The 20,574-nt window shown below is 46.6% G+C and overlaps 1 protein-coding gene across 2 annotated transcripts in view; it reads right to left on the reverse strand.

The window, feature by feature from the left end:
- spag16 (sperm associated antigen 16) overlaps nucleotides 1–20,574 on the reverse strand; it is a 1,374,442-nt gene that overhangs the window by 1,198,151 nt on the left and 155,717 nt on the right. For both annotated transcript variants that reach the window (XM_072483243.1, XM_072483236.1), the window contains exon 10: nucleotides 16,986–17,119. In XM_072483243.1, coding sequence (XP_072339344.1) covers nucleotides 16,986–17,119 — 134 coding nt within the window. The remainder of the gene's footprint in view (nucleotides 1–16,985; nucleotides 17,120–20,574) is intronic.

A 20,574-nucleotide genomic window follows, 5' to 3' on the forward strand; every position in this document is an offset into this window, starting at 1 on the left:
TTTTGAATTAATTAAAGGAAACCAGTGGATTTCTCCATCTCTTTGATAAAAGTTAATTATTTTTGCAAGCAATTGATTGAAATTGCCAGAATCTTAAATTTGAATCACTTGAAATAAAGTTTTTTTCATTTTATTTGTGAGTTAATAGAAACTTAAAGAAACTCACTGACACCATTTTAAAAAGTGTAAATCTGGAGATGACAGTTGACTTTGCTCCGGTATAAATCACCGCAGCTAACTGCTCCCTCATTGATAGCAGCCAACATTTTTGTGAATGTAAGAAAAACTTGTTAAAAGAAAAATTGTTAAGATAAAGAATTAATTAAGTTGTAAAAGTTATACAAGTTTGTGTGAAGCAAATCGTAAATTCAATTCTGAGTTGAGATCAGAGCTAAGCTTGCAGTTTGCAGTAATTCAATTTGAATTTTCAAACATTTAAGTTTTAAAAGAACACTGTTAAAACCTTTTAAATAATTTTGCCAAGTAGCAAAAATTGCCATTGGTTATAAATAGGCAAATACATTTTTAAAAAGAGAGCCAAAGTATGAAAGCTAAAGAGTTAATTAGATTATGGAGACAATATTGTCAACATGAGAGGGATAAGATCATGTTATTTAGTTGGCAAGAAAATGCCCTTAAAATGGGGATTCCAATTAGTGAAAGGGAGAACCAGAAAACTCTAAGATCTTGAAAAAGGAGTGTGCATTCAAAAAACGCGCAATTAAAGAGAGGGTGGACTCGAGTTTAAAAAATGAGCTACGTAGTTCAATGGCTGGCCTTGCATTGACAGAAGGAGATGAGGACCCAGAGAATTGGACAATGTCGGCCAGAGTCCCGACTTCACCAGTAGCATTGTCTGCACTAATTCCGGAACCACCAGGGTATCATAATTTATATCCAGTCACTGCTCCCCAGATTCAAATCATGCCAGCCTCTCCAGCCCCTTCAATTGATAGCTTGGGTCCTATTTCAGCATCTTCACCATTTGTTAGAGAAGGGCAGCGGTGTTCAACAAGCCCAGTTAGCTCTCAGACCCGAACTCGGACAATGAGAGAGGGGCCTGATCCTATCCAGAAACAATCACGCATACCAGCTAGATCCCTTCAGACCGATATGGTAGGACAGAAAAGTATGAGAACAAAGAAAGAGGATGGGAATGGTTCTGAGGAGCTGGAGCTCCCCCTAGTGGAAGGGAAGGACGTTGAAGTTTTTGAAGAGCCAGAGGAATACGTTAGAGCGCCCCCTAGTGAGACTCTGAGACAGTTGCTGACTAGGAAAATACCAAACCCTGATGCTGTAACGGCAGCCGCCCAGCCCACAATAGACATTTATTTCCCATGGAAACCCAGTGAGATGATGGCTATTCTAGCTGCAATCCCAGACGGGAAGAAATCTCCCGCTGCTTTTGTGGATTATCTGAGAACTACCATCTCAGTTTATCAAGCTGATTCAAGGGACCTCTGGGCCCTAGTCCAGCAGGTTTTATCCCCAGCAGAGTACCGCAATCATCTCAATCACTTGAATTATGCTAGCCACACCGCACTTCAGCAAGCCCATGCTTTGGACGGTGATACACGGGCACAAATCCTGAATGCTTTGAATGTCACATTTCAAAAGCCCATAAACATTTCTGCTATCTTAGACCTCAAACCTAAAAAGACTGAAGAGCCAGAGGAATTTCTGGAACGTTTTAATGAAATCTACCGTGGGCAGTCAGGCGACTTGCCGTACCAAAATGGTCCAAATTCCCCTCAATATTGTGCTATGTTAATGCATTGCCTACCACCTTCCGTGGCTACTGCCGTGAAATGTAATAACATGAATTGGACAGAGAACGACCCTTCTCAGATGGCCAGGGCAGTCAGATTTTATTGGAAGGAGTGTGTAGGCTAGGAAGGAGGCTCAGTTACAAAGATTAAGACTGAGTATGTAATGAAAAAGGATGATCTGAGACCCCAACCAGCGGCAGATACGGTGGCTTACCAGCTGGAACCCCAATATTGTGACCTTGGGTGGGTGGATCAACACGGGGGAGGATATCAAACCCACCCAAATGGACCCTCAGCTCCTCTTTATGGCCACCGTATGCACCAACAGCTTTACAACTCCCGCCCCCTCTGAGGGGCCATTGGTCTACTGGGAAAAGAGGACGGGGCAGATATAGAGGGAACAATACATGTTTTAATTGCGGCCGTGCAGATCACTGGCAACAGGAATGCCCCTTTAAAAGACGGGCAGCAGAAGGAGACTACCTGACCCAAAGGAGGGGGTACCCACCAAGGGGAGGACAGACGAGGTACACTGACTTCTCCCAGGCAAACCCTTTCCCAACACAAGATTGACTAGCTAATTTAATCATAAGGACTCTCGGACAGGGAACCTATTATTTCTCTGCAGATAGGAGATCAACACTGCCCATTTATAATCGACACTGGAGCAGCCATGTCTTCGGTGCAATCAGAACTTCGACTACCACTATCCGACCACACCCAGCATTTGTCGGGGTTCCAAGGACAGGTGTGTGAGTATCCTATTTCTGAACCTGTGACAGTCACTTACAAGAATAAGTCTGCGGATCATCAGTTTGTGGTGACTACTGGATTGGACTATAACTTGTTGGCCCGAGATTTACTGTGTATCTTCCAGCTACAGCTAGAGTGCGGAGACGAAGGGGTAACGGTTCAATCATGGAGGATGAGACAACAGTGCTATATTTCTATCACTCCCCAGTGGTGGACGTTAGACATTGAGCATTCACTGCACCACGTTACCCTGGCCTGTGGCAGAACCGGACAAAACAGGGAGTTGGAGGACAAATACCGGCCGTTAATTGGGACCGAATGGCCAATCAAGGTTACAGCCACAGTCACGGGAAAAGAAGGTACAGCCGATTTTGTTACAATACCACCACATTTATGGCCACAGTCAGCTTCTGTAAGCCCTCATATTACACGTCAGGTCCACGACCAGTACCATGCCAAGGATCTGGGGCCTATGGTAAGGAGGGCAGTGGATCATTCAGATCCAACAGAGTACGCACTTCAAGTCATGCCAGACGGCACTTCCATAAAATATTTTGAGGTCCCTGAAACAATTAACACTTGACTTCAGCCAACCCACAGCTCTGGAAGAATAGGGGATTCCTTATCTCGGCCGGCACGGAAATATCCCATCGGGGTTTAGTTAATGACCTACTGCAGGCCCTCCTTATGCCCGCGCAGATTTCCGACCCCAGTTGACGTTGGTAATGAACAAGCAGATTGTGCAGCGCGGACAGCCGCACAAATTCAGCAAGTGATGGTGCCTAAAATGTTAAGTCAGACTAAACAATCTGCTATAAATAGGTCTGCTTCTGACAAGCCAATGCCAACCATCCAAGACGTCATAAGGTTACAGGAGGACGCTCCTGAGACTAATAAACAAAAGTGGAAACGGTTAGGTTGTACATATGATTCGGTTTCCTCTTTATGGACCACGCCAGCATATCAGACTTGTATGTCTGATGTACTGGCTTTATGGGTCATTGAATGTGTACACTTTGCAACTCATTGTGGGGCTCGGGCGACGAGTGATTTGTTGCTGGACACTTGGTGGCACCCTAAAATGCAGGGGTTGGCCCAGAGTATCAGTAATCGGTGTTTGATTTGTCAGCAAAATAACACCGGCAAAGGTATCCCTTGTGGTATGAGGCAAACCCCGTTGCCCAGTGGTCCCTTTGAGACGCTCCAAATGGATTACATTGAGTTGGAAAGGTGTCAATGTTGTCAATGTTATAAATATGTTTTGGTCATTGTGGATGTGTTTAGCAGATGGGTCGAGGCGTATCTGACTACCGATAATAAAGCTGCTACTGTGGTGAAAGTTCTGATGAGGGAAATCATTCCCCGGTACGGTATACCAGCTCAGTTAAGTTCTGATAACAGGCCTCGTTTTATTGGACAGATTAATAGAGAGCTGCTCCCAGTTGAGCATACGCCAGCAGTTACACTGTGCGTACAAACCGCAGGCGGCCGGGTTGGTTGAGAGACACAATCAGACCCTCAAAACTAAATTGGCTAAATTAAGAGCAGACACGGGACTGACATGGCTTAAGTTGCTCCCCGTTGCCCTCTTCCAGCTACAGGTTACACCTGCGGGACCGGCCCGGCTCTCTCCTGCCGAGATCCTTTATGGCAGGCCCCTTACAACTCCCTGGAACCCGCATGTTCCCAGACTGGTTCAGTTTCACCATATGACTGAAGGAATGACCACCTATGTTCTAGCCCTCACTAAGGTCCTCAAAGAGCTCCATGGCCAGGTCCGCGCGGCTCACCCGCCACTGCCCCCATTACCTAGCTCACTTTCAGTGCAGCCCGGTAGTTATGTCATGGTCAAAAATTGGACTCGGAAAGGGTCGAAGCCACGATGGGAGGGGCCCTTCCAAGTTCTCCTTACCACCCCCGCTGCAGTTAAAGTGGAGGGGCGGAGTGCTTGGGTCCACCTCCACCACTGTAAATTGGGTCCACCTCTACCACTGTAAAAAGGTTGGTTACTAACCTGCCTCCCTTCCTCGGCGCTGTTTTACAGGTGTGAAGCATGATGGGGTGGCTACGCACCGCCTGTGTAATCTTCGGCCTCGCCTCGCTTGGAGTGACATCGGCGACGGACATGGAAAAGGGAAATATCATCTACATCTGTAACCCCAACCAAACTACAAGGACATTTCGTTCTTCGCTGCCCCCATATACGAGGACATGGTATCGACTCATGGAAGGTTATCAGGTTAACGGACAATGCAGGACTCATGAAGCAATTGCACCGTTCCCGGCGATGGGAAGTGAACATTACATGGACATTGCCTTGTTTTTGGAGTACATGTAAATTTGATTTTGGATGTGTTAAGATTGGTGCCATAAAGGTAAAATTAGACCATCAGGAGAGGGTAGGAAGAGGTTGTGAGAGAGAGGGGGGGACTAGAGAGGACGGGGCGTGTAAGGAGGGGAGTACAACTAGAACGTAGGTTATCAGGAGATACACTTAATTCATTTAGGACCCAGACTGAGGAAAATCCGGGTAGTATGAATCTCTTCTACCAGATTTACCACCGCTTGTATGGCCAGGGACGGGTTGTCTGCTACCCGAACCCCGCAGCGGTGTCTAGGTTATTTTTTGTTTCACCGCTTTGGGGCACTCCCCAAACGGTGGTCATTGTCAGCGTTCCGAGCCACCTCCCGAGCAAGTCACTCTTCCTTATGATCCGGGTTCCGTACCACCGGTTATTTGTCTTCCCCTTCGTCAGGATAATTCCCACTCACAGTATGATAGGCTGCAATGGTGGAGGGCGTACAAACCTAGCCACTTCACTCCCAATAGAGACTCCCGATCGTACGAGAATTGTTTCGGCAGTGATGGGTACGGCTGTTTGCTGGTAGAGGTGGAAACGAATATAACATGTCTGTTCCCCACCTGTACGGACAGGAGGTGTCATATCACTCAGGCGTCTGGCCAATGAGTCTGTTACAACACCACTGGGGTTCCATTGAACGCTGGCCTCCAGTTCCTTTGTGGCTGGGCGAATGTCTCTCATATCACTGTTGGGACTAGGGCTTTCCACATTGCTGGGAGGCCCGAATGGGCATTCCAAAGAGGGATAAACTGGGAGGTGTGGGGGGTTCCTTGGCGGTCAGCGATAGGAATTATTTTATTTGTGGCCTTACCATCCTGGGAAACGAAACCTTGGGAGCCCTCGGGGCAGTAACCAAGGAATTGTCTCAGCTGCGGTTGTTTGCAATGCAGAACCGGTATGCTCTTGACTATCTTCTGGCCCATGAGGGTGGGGTATGCGCCATAGTGCAGGACAAGTGTATCATGGGAGTTCAAGACCTAACCGCTCACATCACTAAATTTATGGATCGCATACGGGATCACCTGGACGGAATGCAGGACCCTGGCTCTTGGGGTAACTGGGGATTTGGAGGTTTGAAGGACTGGTTGATAAATATGGCCATGTATTTAGCAGTGGCACTCGGCTGCATCTTTGTGGGCCTGGCCATCCTTAAATGTGTGATGGGTAGAATGCGGGGTACACTGGAACAGATAGACGCCCCTAGAATCTCGGCTGTTAGGATCCACGAGGGTGCAGCGGATGAAGGGGGGCTGCACCAGGAATTGGAAATGCAGCGACTAATCTTTTTAGATGAGAGGCGTAGCTACGGATTGAATAGATAGGTTATCATGAAATGATAAAAGGAGGGAATGACGAATGTGATATAAAATAGTTAGTTTCAATATTAGTTACAGTAATGTAGATGTAGGCTAGTTTAATTCTAGTGAGTTCACAAAAGACAAAGCGCAAAGGATTTCAGAAAGCATAGCAAGGAAAGGGGGAGGGGTGTCTGGTAGAGGATGGGACAAGGATACTGGGTAACAAGAGGCCCAGGGTTAAGGAATGAGCAGTGAGCCAATTAGGATGTATGGCCAGGTCAGGAGGGGTATAGGATGACCTATGGGAATCTGTATGTGAAACTTGATGCCATTTGAATGTATTTGCAGAGATCCCTTTGTCTCGGACCTCATTCGTTTCCAAGGGGTCCAGGAGACTGGTTCTGTGTCCCTGAGAAGTGAGTCAGACTTGCAAGTTGATTACAAATAAATAATACTATGCCTACAAATCCATCTCGAGTTTTATTGAGGCCAGACTGACGGGTAAAGAATTCAACATTTGTCAAGGGGGAGAGTTAATCAAAAAGGTAACACCTATTGCTGCTAAAGAATAATGTGATTTGATTTAGGGAGGTACAACTGTTCCAGTTTCCTTTCAGAACATCAGAGACATTCTAGAAGGGTACTGAAAGGACCCTTTCAATGTTGCTCCAGTTGTTGAGTTGTGGACATCGTAAAGCAGACAGCTTTTCAGTCTAACTGCCCCAATAACAGATTCACTCTGGATTCAGGTAAGACATTACTTTGAATATTGATGGGCATTCTTAAATTGATTTTAGCTGTGACATTGTATTTTTAAAGTTTTATTTGATTCTGTATTAGAACTAAAGCTGTGGGCGCAATTCAACGGCCTCAATCCGCCCAACTTGGTGCCGGGATGAGGCCATTGAAACTTGCAAGAAACCTCTCTTGAGATTCACGATCCTCGAAATGTCTCATGAGATTCAATGGAATCTCGCAGGGCGTTGCGATTTGGACTTTGTCCTCACTGAGCGTGATCCAGATCAGAATATTTAAATGAGCCATTGGGCTCACCGGATGAGTTCGCTCGGGGCTCATTGGCTGCACCTGGGAGACCTCGCCAGGGTGCCATTTAGTACTGGGTCCACACAAACGTGGACCAGGTGTAACGGCACCTGTGGGGGTCTTCCAGGCCATTGGAGACCTCCAGGAGGTTGGGACAGGGAAGGTTGGCACATTGGCCCTCCCCCTGGCATCCAGGCACCTTGGCACTGCTAGGCTGGCACCCTGGCAGTGCCACCCAGAACCTTGGCAGGGCCACCAGCTCGCTAGCAGGAAATCCTGCTAATGGCGTCCTTGGCGAACGGAATCTCCCCAAGGCCAAAACAAACCGGTAAAGTGCCGTTTAAGAGCAGGTGTTTCTCAGCACTGCAGCTTTATTTATAATTTATACTTATTAACATTGAGATGTGGAATTGTGGTGTACTTATCCACTTTAAAGTGTAGTTAAATCATTCTGTAATAAACTTGTAAATTAGTTGATAAAGAATAACATCTTGAAGTCTTTTGCATGCAAGATATGAATCCACCTCTCTTGTATTTGATAACTGGCAACTGGTATTCCTACCATACAAATGCAGGCAATGATCATATCCAACAAGATAGAATGTAAACATCTCCCTTTGACATTCATTGGCATTATCATCACTGAATCCCCATCAGCATACTGGGGACACCCATTGACCAGAAACATAACTGGACCAGTTACTACTACGGTGATTGATTGATTGATTGTTATATGTACCGATGTACAGAGAAAAGTATTTTTCTGCAGTCAAGGGAACATACACAGTATGTACATAATAGGCAATAAATAATAAACAACAAAGTACATCGACAAATAAGTAATTGGTTACAGTGGGGAACAAAGGGCCAAACAAAGCAAATGCAACATGAGCAAGAACAGCATAGGGTATTGTCAATAGTGTTCGTACAGGAAACAAATCAGTCCGAGGAAGAGCCGTTGAGGAAGCTAGTATGAAATGAAATGAAATGAAAATCGCTTATTGTCACAAGTAGGCTTCAAATGAAGTTACTGTGAAAAGACCCTAGTCGCCACATTCCGGCGCCTGTTCGGGGAGGCTGTTACGGGAATCGAACCGTGCTGCTGGCCTGCCATGGTCTGCTTTCAAAGCCAGCGATTTAGCCCTGTGCTAAACAGCCCCTAGTAGCTGTGAGGAAAAGGCTATAATATGTTCTTATGTCTGAATGTGCGGATCTTCAGACTTCAGTATCTTCTGCCTGAGGTAAGGATCTGGAAGAGGGAAAAGCCTGGGTCCGAGGGGTCTCTGACAATGCTGTCTGCCTTCCTGAGGCAGCGGGAGGCGTAGTCACAATCTTTGGGAAGGTGGCAAGCTTGTGTGATGCTTTGGGCTGAGTTCACCACACTCTGCAGTTTCTTGCGATCTTGGGTCGAGCAGTTGCCATACCAAGCTGTGATGCAGCTGGATAGGATGTTGTCTATGGCACATCTGTAGAGGTTTATGAGAGTCGATGCAGGAATTCCAAATTTCTTTAGGTTCCATAGGAAGTAGAGACGTTGGTGGGCTTTCTTGACTGTTGCATCAACGTGAGTGGACAGGGCAGACTGTTGGTGAAGGTGGCCAGGAACTTAAAGCTATCAACCATCTTCACTTTGGAGCCATTGATGTAGATTGGGGGGGGGGGGGTCATACTATGCTTCCTGAAGTCGATGATCAGTTCCTTGGTTTTGTTGGCATTTAGAGAGCGGTTGTTTTCGGTCCACCATGCAACCAAGTGATCTGTCTCCCTTCTGCAGTCTAATTCGTCGTTGTTTGAGATACGACCCACCACAGTCGTCTCGTCCGCAAACACATAGATCCACAACAGCAGGTCATAAGCTAGGAAACCTGTGGTGAATTGCTCACCTGCTGACTCACCAAAGTCTATCTGCCATCTACAAGACCAAAGTCAGAATTATTTTTGAATACTCTTACACTTGCCTAGATGACTGCAGTTCCAACAACATTGAACAACGCAATTCAGGACAAAGCAGCCTGTTTGCTGGGCATCCATTCCCTCCACCACCGGCATACACTGGCAGCAGTGTGTGCTATTTAAACGATGCACTGCAGCAACTCAATAATACTCTTTGACAGTACCAAACCTGAATGCAACATTTCAGGCAGCTGCCAGTAAGAAAATGGGGCTCCTCAATTGTTCAATTGTGACTAAGGTGCGTGTGCTGCCAACTGTGGCATGGCCACATCCTAATAATTAATAATTTATCATGATGAATTCGATTTTATTTGTTCAAAACAAAATAAAATACAAAGATGAGTGAGAATGAAATGCACGGCACAGAAAGGAAATGCAGTTTTACTAAAGAACCCGGCAATGTTTGGCAGAAAAATCAGCACGTTGACTCATGAGTGGGAAGGTGGGCCGGTTTCATGGAGATTTAACCAGATATCTGTGTAAAATTACCGTAGCAGGCCTGGGATCTGCAATCTTCTGACCACATCATGATGTATACCAAAGTCAAATGCCTTAACAATTAGGCCACCCTTGAATCATCACCCAATGGACCAGACATCTTACTTCATGCTTCCTGATAATGCCCAATGATGTAATCACGCATGCGCAAATTGATAATAGCGATTGGAATTACGTCTGCAGTCGCTCTGCGCATGCCCGAACCACTGTACATCTCAGCAGCAGTGGCAACACTGTCAGTGAAGTATATTATCGTTTTTTCGTTGTTACGTGGAACTCATTCGCAAACAGCATTGTAGCCGGCAGCTCACTACCACCTTTTCATGTGCAATTAGGATGGACAATAAATGCTGGCCTTGTCAGTAATGCTCACATTCCATGAATTAATTTATAAACATCAATTAAACCAAACAGTTCTTAAAGTTTCATCATTTCCATCAGATAAAAAGCTCTTGAATTCACATTAGTGTTTTACTTTGTGGTGTTACTAAAACACAAATGAAAAAAATAAATGGTCCTGTTCTACAGGATTTATTTTTTCATGGACAGCCAATATCAAAGGCCATACATGAAGTAACAAAGACTATAAATTGACAGGGCCCTTTATTTTATGTCATTTCCAATTTAATGGAACATGTCCACTCAATCCAACAATTTAGGAAAGAGTTGTTTCATTTTGCAAAAGCTGCTCTTTTTCTCCTAACTTTTCTATTACACTGACCTGAAATTGGTCCATGAAGTGTAAGAGTGATAGTTGCAGCTACTTCGTAAATATATGAATAAATTAGCTGCCCATCTTTTATGCTCCCATCATCTGCTGAAACATATATTTCTTTCACTTGCTGTATTAATTTGTATTTTCTAGATTGGCTAAATAGTCTCAATTTCTTTATTCCTTGTATTTTGTGTACATTTTAAAAAATATATATTTTTATTCTCCTTTTTCACATTTTCTCCCAAATTTACACCCAACAATAAACAATAATCAGTAACGAATGTAATGTCAATCCCCATATCAATAACAACGATCCCATCCTCCCACCAAACCCCAAACATTAGCCGCATGTTAACATAAATAAATGACTAAAAGGAATCAGGAATCATCCATAGTCACCATCAACGCATACCGTCTCCCAGCCCCCCACCCCAATGTTTGATGTGATCCAATTCTCAAAAGTGCATAATGAATAACGCCCATGAATTGTAGAACCCCTCCATCCTTCCCCTCAGTTCAAATTTGACCATTTCAAGCATCAAAAATTCCAGCAGGTCTCATGCCACACCAGGGCACAGGGTGAAGAGGTTGATCTCCACCTAACAGGATCCGCCTTCGGGCGATCAATGAGGCGAAGGCTACAACATCTGTCTCCGCACCCGTTTCAAACCCCGGCTGGTCCGACACCCCGAATATGGCATCCCGAGGGCCCGGGTCCAGTTTCACTTGCACCACTTTAGAGATTACCTTAAAACCTCCTTCCAGTAATCCTCCAGCTTTGGACAGGACCAAAACATATGAACGTGGTTTGCGGGGCCCCCACCGCAACGTTCACACACACCTTCTACCACCTCAAAGAGCCGGCTCATCCTCACCTTTGTCAGGGGTGCTCGATACACCACCTTCAGATGTATCAGCCCCAACCTCGCACACGAGGTGGAGGCGTTAACCTCCGGAGCACCTCACACCAGAACCCCTCCTCCATACCCTCTCCCAACTCTTCCTCCCACTTTGCCTTGATCCCTTCTAGCGGTGCCTTCCCACCCTCCAGAATAGCCCCGTAAACCGCCAATACTACCCCCTTCTCCAGTCCCCCTGTCGTCAGCACCGCCTCCAGCAATGCGGAAGCCAGCTCTACTGGGAAGCTCTGTATCTCCTTTCTGGCAAAGTCTCGAACCTGCATCTATCTAAATATTTCCCCATGCTCCAGCCCATACTTCTCAATGACGCTATCACTACCGGACTCACTGAGTATCTCCCAGGGCCGTCGGGTGTGGCGATGTCGTTAGTGCCTTCAATCCTGACCACCTACCCAAACTCTCCTCCATTGTGACCCATTGGGAGTCAACCCCTCTGACCCAGCTCCGCACCTTCTCCACATTCGCCGCCCAGTAATAATACATCAGGTTCGGAAGACCCAAACCCCTGCCTGCCTTCCTCTCTGTAGTAGCACCTTCTTAATTCTGGCCACCTTCCCTCCCCATATGAACGAGATAATCATCCCTTCAATCTCTCTGAAAAATGCCTTTGGTAGGAAAATCGGCAGGCATTGAAAAATAAACAGGAATTGCGGCGTATTTTGTGTACATTAGCTGAAAACAACATGTTCATATACCGACAGAACATGTTTTTTTGTGCAAAGCGGTGTAATCCAAATGTAAATTGCCAGAATTTGAAGCCTTATTCAGATACTCCAGGGGCTGGATTCTCCGCCCCACCGCGCCACTTTTCTGCCTCGACCCACCGATGGGATTCTCCGTTCTGCCAGCCAGTCAGTGGGGTTTCCCATTGTGGGGCAGCCCCACGCTGTCAGGAAACCCCGGCGCCGGCAAATCGGAGATCCCGCCGGCCGAGAATCCCGCCCCAGAGCTTTGCCTATAATCAAACAAAACTAATGGGCAGGAAAATATTAGCTGGTCCCTTAAGTCTCCTCCATTCACTTTTTTTTAAACATTTAGAATAACCGATTAATTTTTTCCAAATAAGGGGCAATTAAGCGTGGCCAATACACCTGGCCTGCACATCTTTGGGTTGTCGGGGCTAAACCCACGCAAACAAGGGGAGAATGTGCAAACTCCACACAGACAGTGACCCAGAGCCAAGATCAAACCTGGGACCTCGGCACCGTGAGACATCAGTGCTAACCACTGCGCCACGTGCTGCTCTTTACTCTCCCCCATTCACAACGGTCGAAACATCATGACTAGATACTGCCTACCCTCCACCTAAATCTACTTAACTTCTATTAGAGCCAATAGTGAAAGAAACATAGAAAATTTCTCTTTAACACATTCTGGGCTCACTAATGTTCACTTTGTGATCTGCCAGAACCAGTGACTTGAGACCTCATTGCAGCCTCAGTCTCAATGTGGACACAATCTGATTTCCAGAGGTGAAGTCAGATTGATTCTGCACTGTAAATTCTATGATCTATGATCTATGATTGCCCTTCACATCAATGCCTCATTTGACGAGTATGATACCAACGAAACTGAGTGAAGTTAATACAGATGTTGGCTGGAGTTATACTTAGCAGAAAGGAAGATGATTCTGGTTGATAGAGATCAATCATCTGAGCTCCAGGACATCGCTGCAGGATTTCATCAGGGAATCATCTTAGGCTCAACTATCTCCAGTTGTTTCATTAAATACCTTCTTCCATCATAAGATCATGCCTACCGAGCATTTGCTGATGATTTCACAATGTTTGACTCCTTTCACAATTCCTCAGATGATGAAGCAGTCCATTCCAGCATTTCAGCATGACTTCAACATCATCCAGGCCTGTGCTGATCAGCAGCAAGTAATATTTGTGCCACACAGGTCTCAGAGAATGATCATCTCAGTTTCCACTGTCTAGGATACCCATTTTCACACACAGGTTGCTCGCAGAATTGAAATGAAACTTCAATCGAAAAATAGTTCTGGATAACAGAATGGAATATAAAATAGGCAATTCCCAGCAGATGGAACAGGAAAATAACAGAATAATAATCAACCTCTTCAGTTTGTCAGTTATTACGATCCTGGATCAGACCCCAACAGTGGCTAGGATACTGGACAGAAACACCAATATTTTATTTTAACTTTGAAAGACAAAGTATATCTTGCTCCAGGAGTGATTTCACAAAGAAAAGGGATATGGTATATTAAAACAAACTTTATTACTAACACAATTTAAAATATCTTTAACACCACCCCAGATAATAACTCATAATTAACCCTTAAACAATGCTAATTAATACAGTGAATACAGTAACCCCTAACTACTGTGTTTATTCCCACTGAAGCAACAAAAATAAACATCTCGGGCTGGATTCTCCGTTCCTGAATCTAAGTGCTGACGCCAACGGAGGATCCGTGGAGTTCCACGATGGAAAAATCGGCGCCACACCCGCACCAGATCCGCTCCCAGTGAGGGACTAGCACCGGCGCCGCGTGAAACATCCGCAGAACACGTGGAAAACAGTGGAGAATCAGTGGGTCCGTGCTGGACATGCACAGGGTTGACAAGCTGCATACACCCCCCCACACGGATCGCTTCCAAAAAGATGGCGCCGATTGTGCTGGACCTCATACTCATCCTCCCCGACACCACAGCCCACTTCCTGGCCGCCCCCCACCACTCCCCCCAGCCCTGGCAGAAGCCCCCCAGCCAGAAGCCCTGGCGGGAGCGGCAGAACCCCCCCCAGCCAGCGGCACGACTGCCGGCAAAGTATGGTGGTACTGGACACTGTCTGTACACCCTCTCTCTCTCTACGCAGCTGCCACGGCAGGTTCACGGCTGTTGAGACCACACGTGGACAGCGCCCTCAGGAACTCGACCCATCGGAGGCGGAGCATCGCGGGTGGGCCCGATAATGAGATGTGAACGTGGTTGCAACTGCGTGCGTCTCACGTCACAATGATGCCGTTTTGGAGGAGGCAGAACATCGCAACATAGCGTCAAACTGCGATTTTGGCATCAGGAGCTATCCTCCATCCGATCGCCGTTCCCGATTTCAGCATCGGGCAATGGAGAATCCCGCCCCTCAGCTTTAAAACACTGTTAAAGGCAATTAGCACTCAGGAATACCTGCTGTACAGAGCTGTTCTTTGAGGCTGTTTCAAAGAAAAAAATCTGAATCCTTTCAGAACCATGTAGAAACTCTGCCTGTATTTCTTCAAAAGCTGTTTCAGCTTGTTTCAGCTCACCCTTTAAAATGACATAGAAATATAGAAAATAGAAGGTCATTCGTCCCTTCGAGCCTGCTCCACCATTGATTATTGTCTTCAAGTTCAATACCCTGATCCTGCCTCCCCCCACTCGCCCTTGATCCCTTTAGACCCAAGGCCATTCTGAACTGCTTGAAAAGACTGCTTGAAAATATGTGTCCTATGTTCTATAACTGGCACATATTTAACTGAACAGCAGTGAGAGCAAAATGCTGGACTTCTGATCATAGCTCCATCTAGAACTCAACTGACCTGCTTTTCCTCAAAATGCCTGATACCTTAGCTCCACCCAGTAACTACATCAGTTTACCAAGCTGAAATCTAACTAAGTCCACAGGGAATCGCCCCTTAATCCAAACAAAACTGTATTATTCCAAGCTTTTTTATGATACCTTAATTGCACCCTTGACTCTCAACCTTTCAAACCAGGATTCATTTAAAACATGACTGCAGCAGTCACGTAGTAACTCAGATGTTTAACCCATACTGCACCAAATACCAATGATAGAATATATCTGAAATTCTTATATTCATCATGCAGCTACTGTGCATTAATTGTTAAATAAATGAGGTTTCCAAAGATAATTAGTTCTCACAGAATGACATATTGCAGTGACAATAGTGAAAGTCAACAATATCTAACAGTTTGTACAAGTGTGGTTTTTGAAAATCTATAAGGTGGTGCTTAGCCCATATCAACTACTACATTATTTTCTACTGCATCTGTTAACTGAAAAGCAAAACTAAATAAACAAATATTATTCCTGTTAATCTGTTATTTGCCTACTCAGAATTTTTACACTTACTTGTAATTTGACTTAATTGCTCGTAAAAGAACTGAGTTCTGATTTCATTACAATTGAACATGTAACAGATGAAACCTTTCTTATTGAATAGTAGTGCAAATGCCAATCATTCCAAGACAGATTCTCTAGTTTTGCTGCATTATTCTCCACAAAATTTGTAGTGAATTCATGACAGAATCCTGGAGACACACAATGTATTTTTAAATAATCTGCAAGCTACATCAATCAAGGCCAAATAAATTATTTCTTTTTAGTTATTGATCAATGCAATCACACACGAAATACAAACTAAACCACCATGTGTGTTAATCTCAGTATTATTTTGAGTATTGTCCATGTTTTCTTCATGGGTTTATCTACCTGTAGCACTAATTTTGCATCAAACAGCTTAGAAAGTACACAGGTTTCTTGAACTGAAATTGATATTGCATTTTAGTGCCACAAATGTCCTTCACATACAGCACAAAAAACAAATGCATTCCAAATTGTAGGAAATAATGAAGGTGACAAAGGGAAATGAAGATGGGTGCGAGGAGATTCATGTGGAGCATAAACACCAACATGGTTCTGTTGAATGAAATGATCTGTTTCTCAGATACAAATACTTTGTAATGAATTTAAGCCATTGAACAATCTTTTCTGTTATTGTCTATTACAAAGTTTTAGGGTAATCTCTGGAATGGAATTCAATATACAGATCTTATGGCAACAAGGATAACGTCAAGTTGGCATAAATAGATAATTATAAAAACTTAAAAATACGAGCAAGGTACGAGGTACAAAAATTCTAGAATATACAAATAGGCAATTCTGAAGTATCATTTATATCGGCTACTTGTAACTGCAAATAGAAACAACTCACATAATTCATATTTTCAGTGACATGATCTTCTAAATATGCTACAATTTTCTTTGACTTTTTAAAATATGTTTGGAGGTTGGCAATATTTTAAAGCAAACATTACTTAAATATTTATATCATGTCAATATTTTAGTTGTTACATATAGCACAAGGCCACAAAATGGCCTTTCCAAGACGTCAATTAGATCACACATTTATGCATAAAATACACTAATGATCTCTGCTTCTGTTGCTGCAAGGTTAAAAGTCTTGCAATTTTACATCTAAATAAGTACACGGATTGTATGAGAATTTTGTGCTATGTGTGCATGCCCCAGTTGTATTGGGTGTTGAATCTTAAAGGGACTGCTAGAGGCCACTCATGACAAAGTCAGTTTCAAAATATATTTTTGTGGGGTCAGGAAGAGTATTCCTGCTCGCTGACTCGCTGATAGCCTACTCTTCCTCTCCTTCCTGGGTCCACATTCCCCTATTTCTAACAGCCAGCTTCATGCAAAATGTTGGTTGATTTTCTGCCATTCAAAGTGGTAACCTGTGTTTGGTACCTGCAGCTCAACACGAAAATTGAAATGAGGCCGAAATCTGAAAAAGGACTTGCTTTGCATTGACATTAAAAAATCAACTTCCCAAATCTATCTCACAATACTCACAATATCAAAGTAAATTCTGTTTGGTGAAAATTACTCAATATATAAATAATGTTACTTACCAGCTCACTGCCAGCTCGTGTACTTTCAAAGTCTTTGTCATTTTGCATCCACCTGATCTGAGCAAATTACTGGGAGAGCCTTTCATTTGAGCAAGGTATGGGTTCACTCTTGTGTCAATTGGAAATTCAGAATCCTATTCATAAAAAGGGAATAAATTAATTTTCTGATTTTCTCGAACCAGTGTGCAAACACATCCAATTATTTATTTAATCCCGTTAAAAAAAAAGTTCAAACTAATTGCTAAGAATTGTCATGTTGATAGTTAACTTCAAACAGTATACTAAATACAACTAAAACAAAATTTTCGACTTCCGGTTGCGGCTATGCGGAGCTAAGTCGCACATTCGGCGGCTCCCGCAAAAACAGACTTTTGGTCTCTTTTCAGGGCCCCCAACGGCACTTTTTCGACGTTTCCCGATGTGGGACAGAGTCTACAACAGCTCCCCGTCAGCATATGGCTTCAACTAGGAGCGGGGCGACAAAAAAGGTGGTGTTGGACCCGAAGAAGGTGCGAGGGAAGAAGGACCAAATGGCGGTGGGCGGAGACCAGGCAGCGTGGATGCAGTGGGCGGAAGAGCAGCAGGAGGGTATCCAGCGCTGCTCCAGAGAGATTAAAACGGACCTGCTAGAGCCGATGAAGGCGTCTATTGATAAGCTGCTGGAGACACAGGCGGACCAGGGAGTGACGATCCGCGAGGCTCGACAAAAGATCTCTGACAATGAGGACGAGATCTTAGGCCTGGCGGTAAAGGTGGAGGCGCACAAGGCGCTCCACAAGAAATGGCAGGAGCGATTCGAGGAGATGGAGAATCGGTCGAGGCGGAAGAATCTGTGGATTCTGGGCCTTCCGGAGGGGCTGGAGGGGCCGGGCGTGGGGGCCTATGTGGTCATCATGTTGAACTCACTGATGGGAGCGGGGTCCTTCCAGGGGCCCCTGGAGCTGGAAGGGGCCCAAGGCTAACGAGCCCCGCGGGCGGTGCTGGTGAGGTTCCATCGGTTCGTCGATCGGGAGTGTGTGCTCAGGTGGGCCAAGAAGGAGAGGAGCAGCAGGTGGGAGAACGCGGAGGTTCGGATATATCAGGACTGGAGTGCGGAGGTGGTGAAGAGGAGGGCCGGGTACAATCGAGCGAAGGCGGTGCTGCACTGGAAGGGGGTGAAGTTTGGCATGTTGCAGCCTGCGCGACTGTGGGTTACCTACAAAGACCGGCACCATTATTTTGAGTCTCCAGAGGAGGCGTGGGCCTTTGTTCAGGCCGAGAAGGTGGACACAGATTGAGGGTCGGGACGGGTGATTGGAGACTGCGGCTGATATGCTATGTTTATTTTGTTTCGAAGGGGGGGCCTTTGTATTGCTCCGGGTTTCTTTTTCTTTGTGTTTTTTCTCTTTTGGGTGGGTGAGGGTGGCTGGGGCGGGTTGGGTACTGTTTTGGTTGGGTTGGTCAGGGGGGCTCTTGGAGGTGAGATGGGGCCCCGCGGGGGAGGGGGAGGCCCGAGTCAGGGGTGAGGGGACCGGGCCTGTAAAAGGAGCTGCGTCAGGGGTGGCGGGGCCTGGTAGGTGGAAAGATGAGCTTTTTCCCGTGCTGAAGACTGGAGGGAGCGGGGCTGGGGCGGGGAAGCGACGGTTGTTTCCCACGCTTAGAACAGAAGGGGGAGGGGGAGAGCCTATAGATGGGGACGGGAGAGGAGGGTGTGCCACACAATGGGAGGAGTCAAAGGAGAGGCGGGAGTGGCCGGGGTCAGCAGGAGTCAGTTGCCTTGCGGAAGTGCAATGGGGGGAGTAAATCAGCTAGGATGGGTCTTAGCCGGGGGTCAAGGAGGAGCTGGAGCGAGTGGGGGGGGGTCGAGACGGGGGTATGCCGCCGTGGGGAACGGGCCGGGTGTGGGGTGCGGGCGCGTGGCTGGCCAAGGAGGAGTTATGGCTAGTCGGCGGGAGAAGGGGGCGGACAGCCCCCTGATCCGGCTGATAACCTGGAATGTAAGGGTACTGAATGGGCTGGTTAAGCGGGCCCGCGTGTTCGCGCACCTGAAGGGGCTCAAGGCGGATGTGGTTATGCTTCAGGAGACACACCTGAAGGTGGCAGACCAGGTAAGATTGAGGAAAGAGTGGGTAGGTCAGGTGTTTCACTCGGGGCTGGAGGCTAAAAATCGAGGGGTGGTGAACTTGGTGGGAAAGAAGGTGTCGTTTGAGGCGTCGAGCATTGTGGCAGATAATGGCGGCAGGTACATAATGGTAAGTGGTACGTTGTAGGGAGAGAGGGTGGTACTGGTCAATGTGTATGCCCCGAACTGGGACGATGCGGGTTTTATGCGGCGTATGTTGGGTCGGATCCCAGACTTGGAAGTGGGGGGCCTGATAATGGGGGGAGACTTTAACACGGTGCTGGATCCGGCACTGGATCGCTCCAGGTCTAGGACGGGTAGGAAGCCGGCGGCGGCTAGAGTGCTGAGGGGGTTTATGGACCGGATGGGAGGGGACCAGATGAAGTGGGACAAGGATCCCTTGGAGATTTGCAAGGTCGGAGGCAAGGGAATTTTCATTCTTCTCACATGTCCATAAGGCTTATTCCCGAATCGACTTTTTCATCTTGAGTAGGGCGCTGATAGCGAGAGTAGAGGATACTGAGTATTTGGCAATAGCCATTTCGGACCACGCACCGCATTGGGTGGACTTGGAGATGGGGGAGGAGAGGGACCAGCGCCCGCTGTGGCTCTTGGAGGTGCGGCTGTTGGCGGACGAGGAGGTGAGCGAGCGGGTCCGAGGAAGTATAGAGAGGTACCTGGAGACCAACTACACCGGGGAGGTTCGAGTGGGGATGGTATGGGAGGCACTTAAGGCGGTGGTGAGGGGAGAGCTGATTACCATTAGGGCCCACATGGAGCGGAGGGAGCGGTGGGAGAGGGAGAAGCTGGTGGGGGAGATGGTGAGGGTAGACAGGAGGTATGCGGAGGAGCCCGAGGAAGGATTGTTGAGCGTAGCCTCCAGGCCAAATTCGACCTGGTGACCACCAGGAAGGCTGAGGTGCAGTGGAGGAAGGCCCAGGGGGCGATTTACGAGTATGGGGAAAAGGCAAGCCGGATGCTGGCGCATCAGCTTCGGAAGCGGGACGCAGCTAGAGAGATCGGGGGAGTTAAAGACAGGGGAGGGAATGTGGTGCGGAGTGGAGTTGGCATTAATGGGGTCTTCAGGGACTTCTACGAGGAATTGTACCAATCCGAGCTCCCACAGGAGGAGGGAGGGATGGGCCGCTTCCTGGACCTATTGAGGTTTCCAAAGGTGGAAGAGGGACTAGTGGCAGGATTGGGGGCCCTGATTGGGCTGGAGGAGCTGATCAAAGGGATAGGAAGCATGCAGGCGGGGAAGGCACCGGGGCCGGACGGTTTCCCGGTCGAATTCTACAAAAAATATATGGACCTGTTGGGCCCGCTGTTAGTTAGGATCTTCATTGAGGCAAGGGAGGGGGGCGCCTTGCCCCCGACGATGTCCCGGGCACTGATCTCCTTGATCCTGAAGTGGGACAAGGATCCCCTGCAGTGTGGGTCTTACAGACCGATTTCCTTGCTAAATGTAGATGCCAAGGTGCTGGCGAA

Source organism: Scyliorhinus torazame, chromosome 2 (assembly GCF_047496885.1).
Source record: "Scyliorhinus torazame isolate Kashiwa2021f chromosome 2, sScyTor2.1, whole genome shotgun sequence".
In the NCBI taxonomy this organism is placed as follows: Eukaryota; Metazoa; Chordata; class Chondrichthyes; order Carcharhiniformes; family Scyliorhinidae; genus Scyliorhinus; species Scyliorhinus torazame.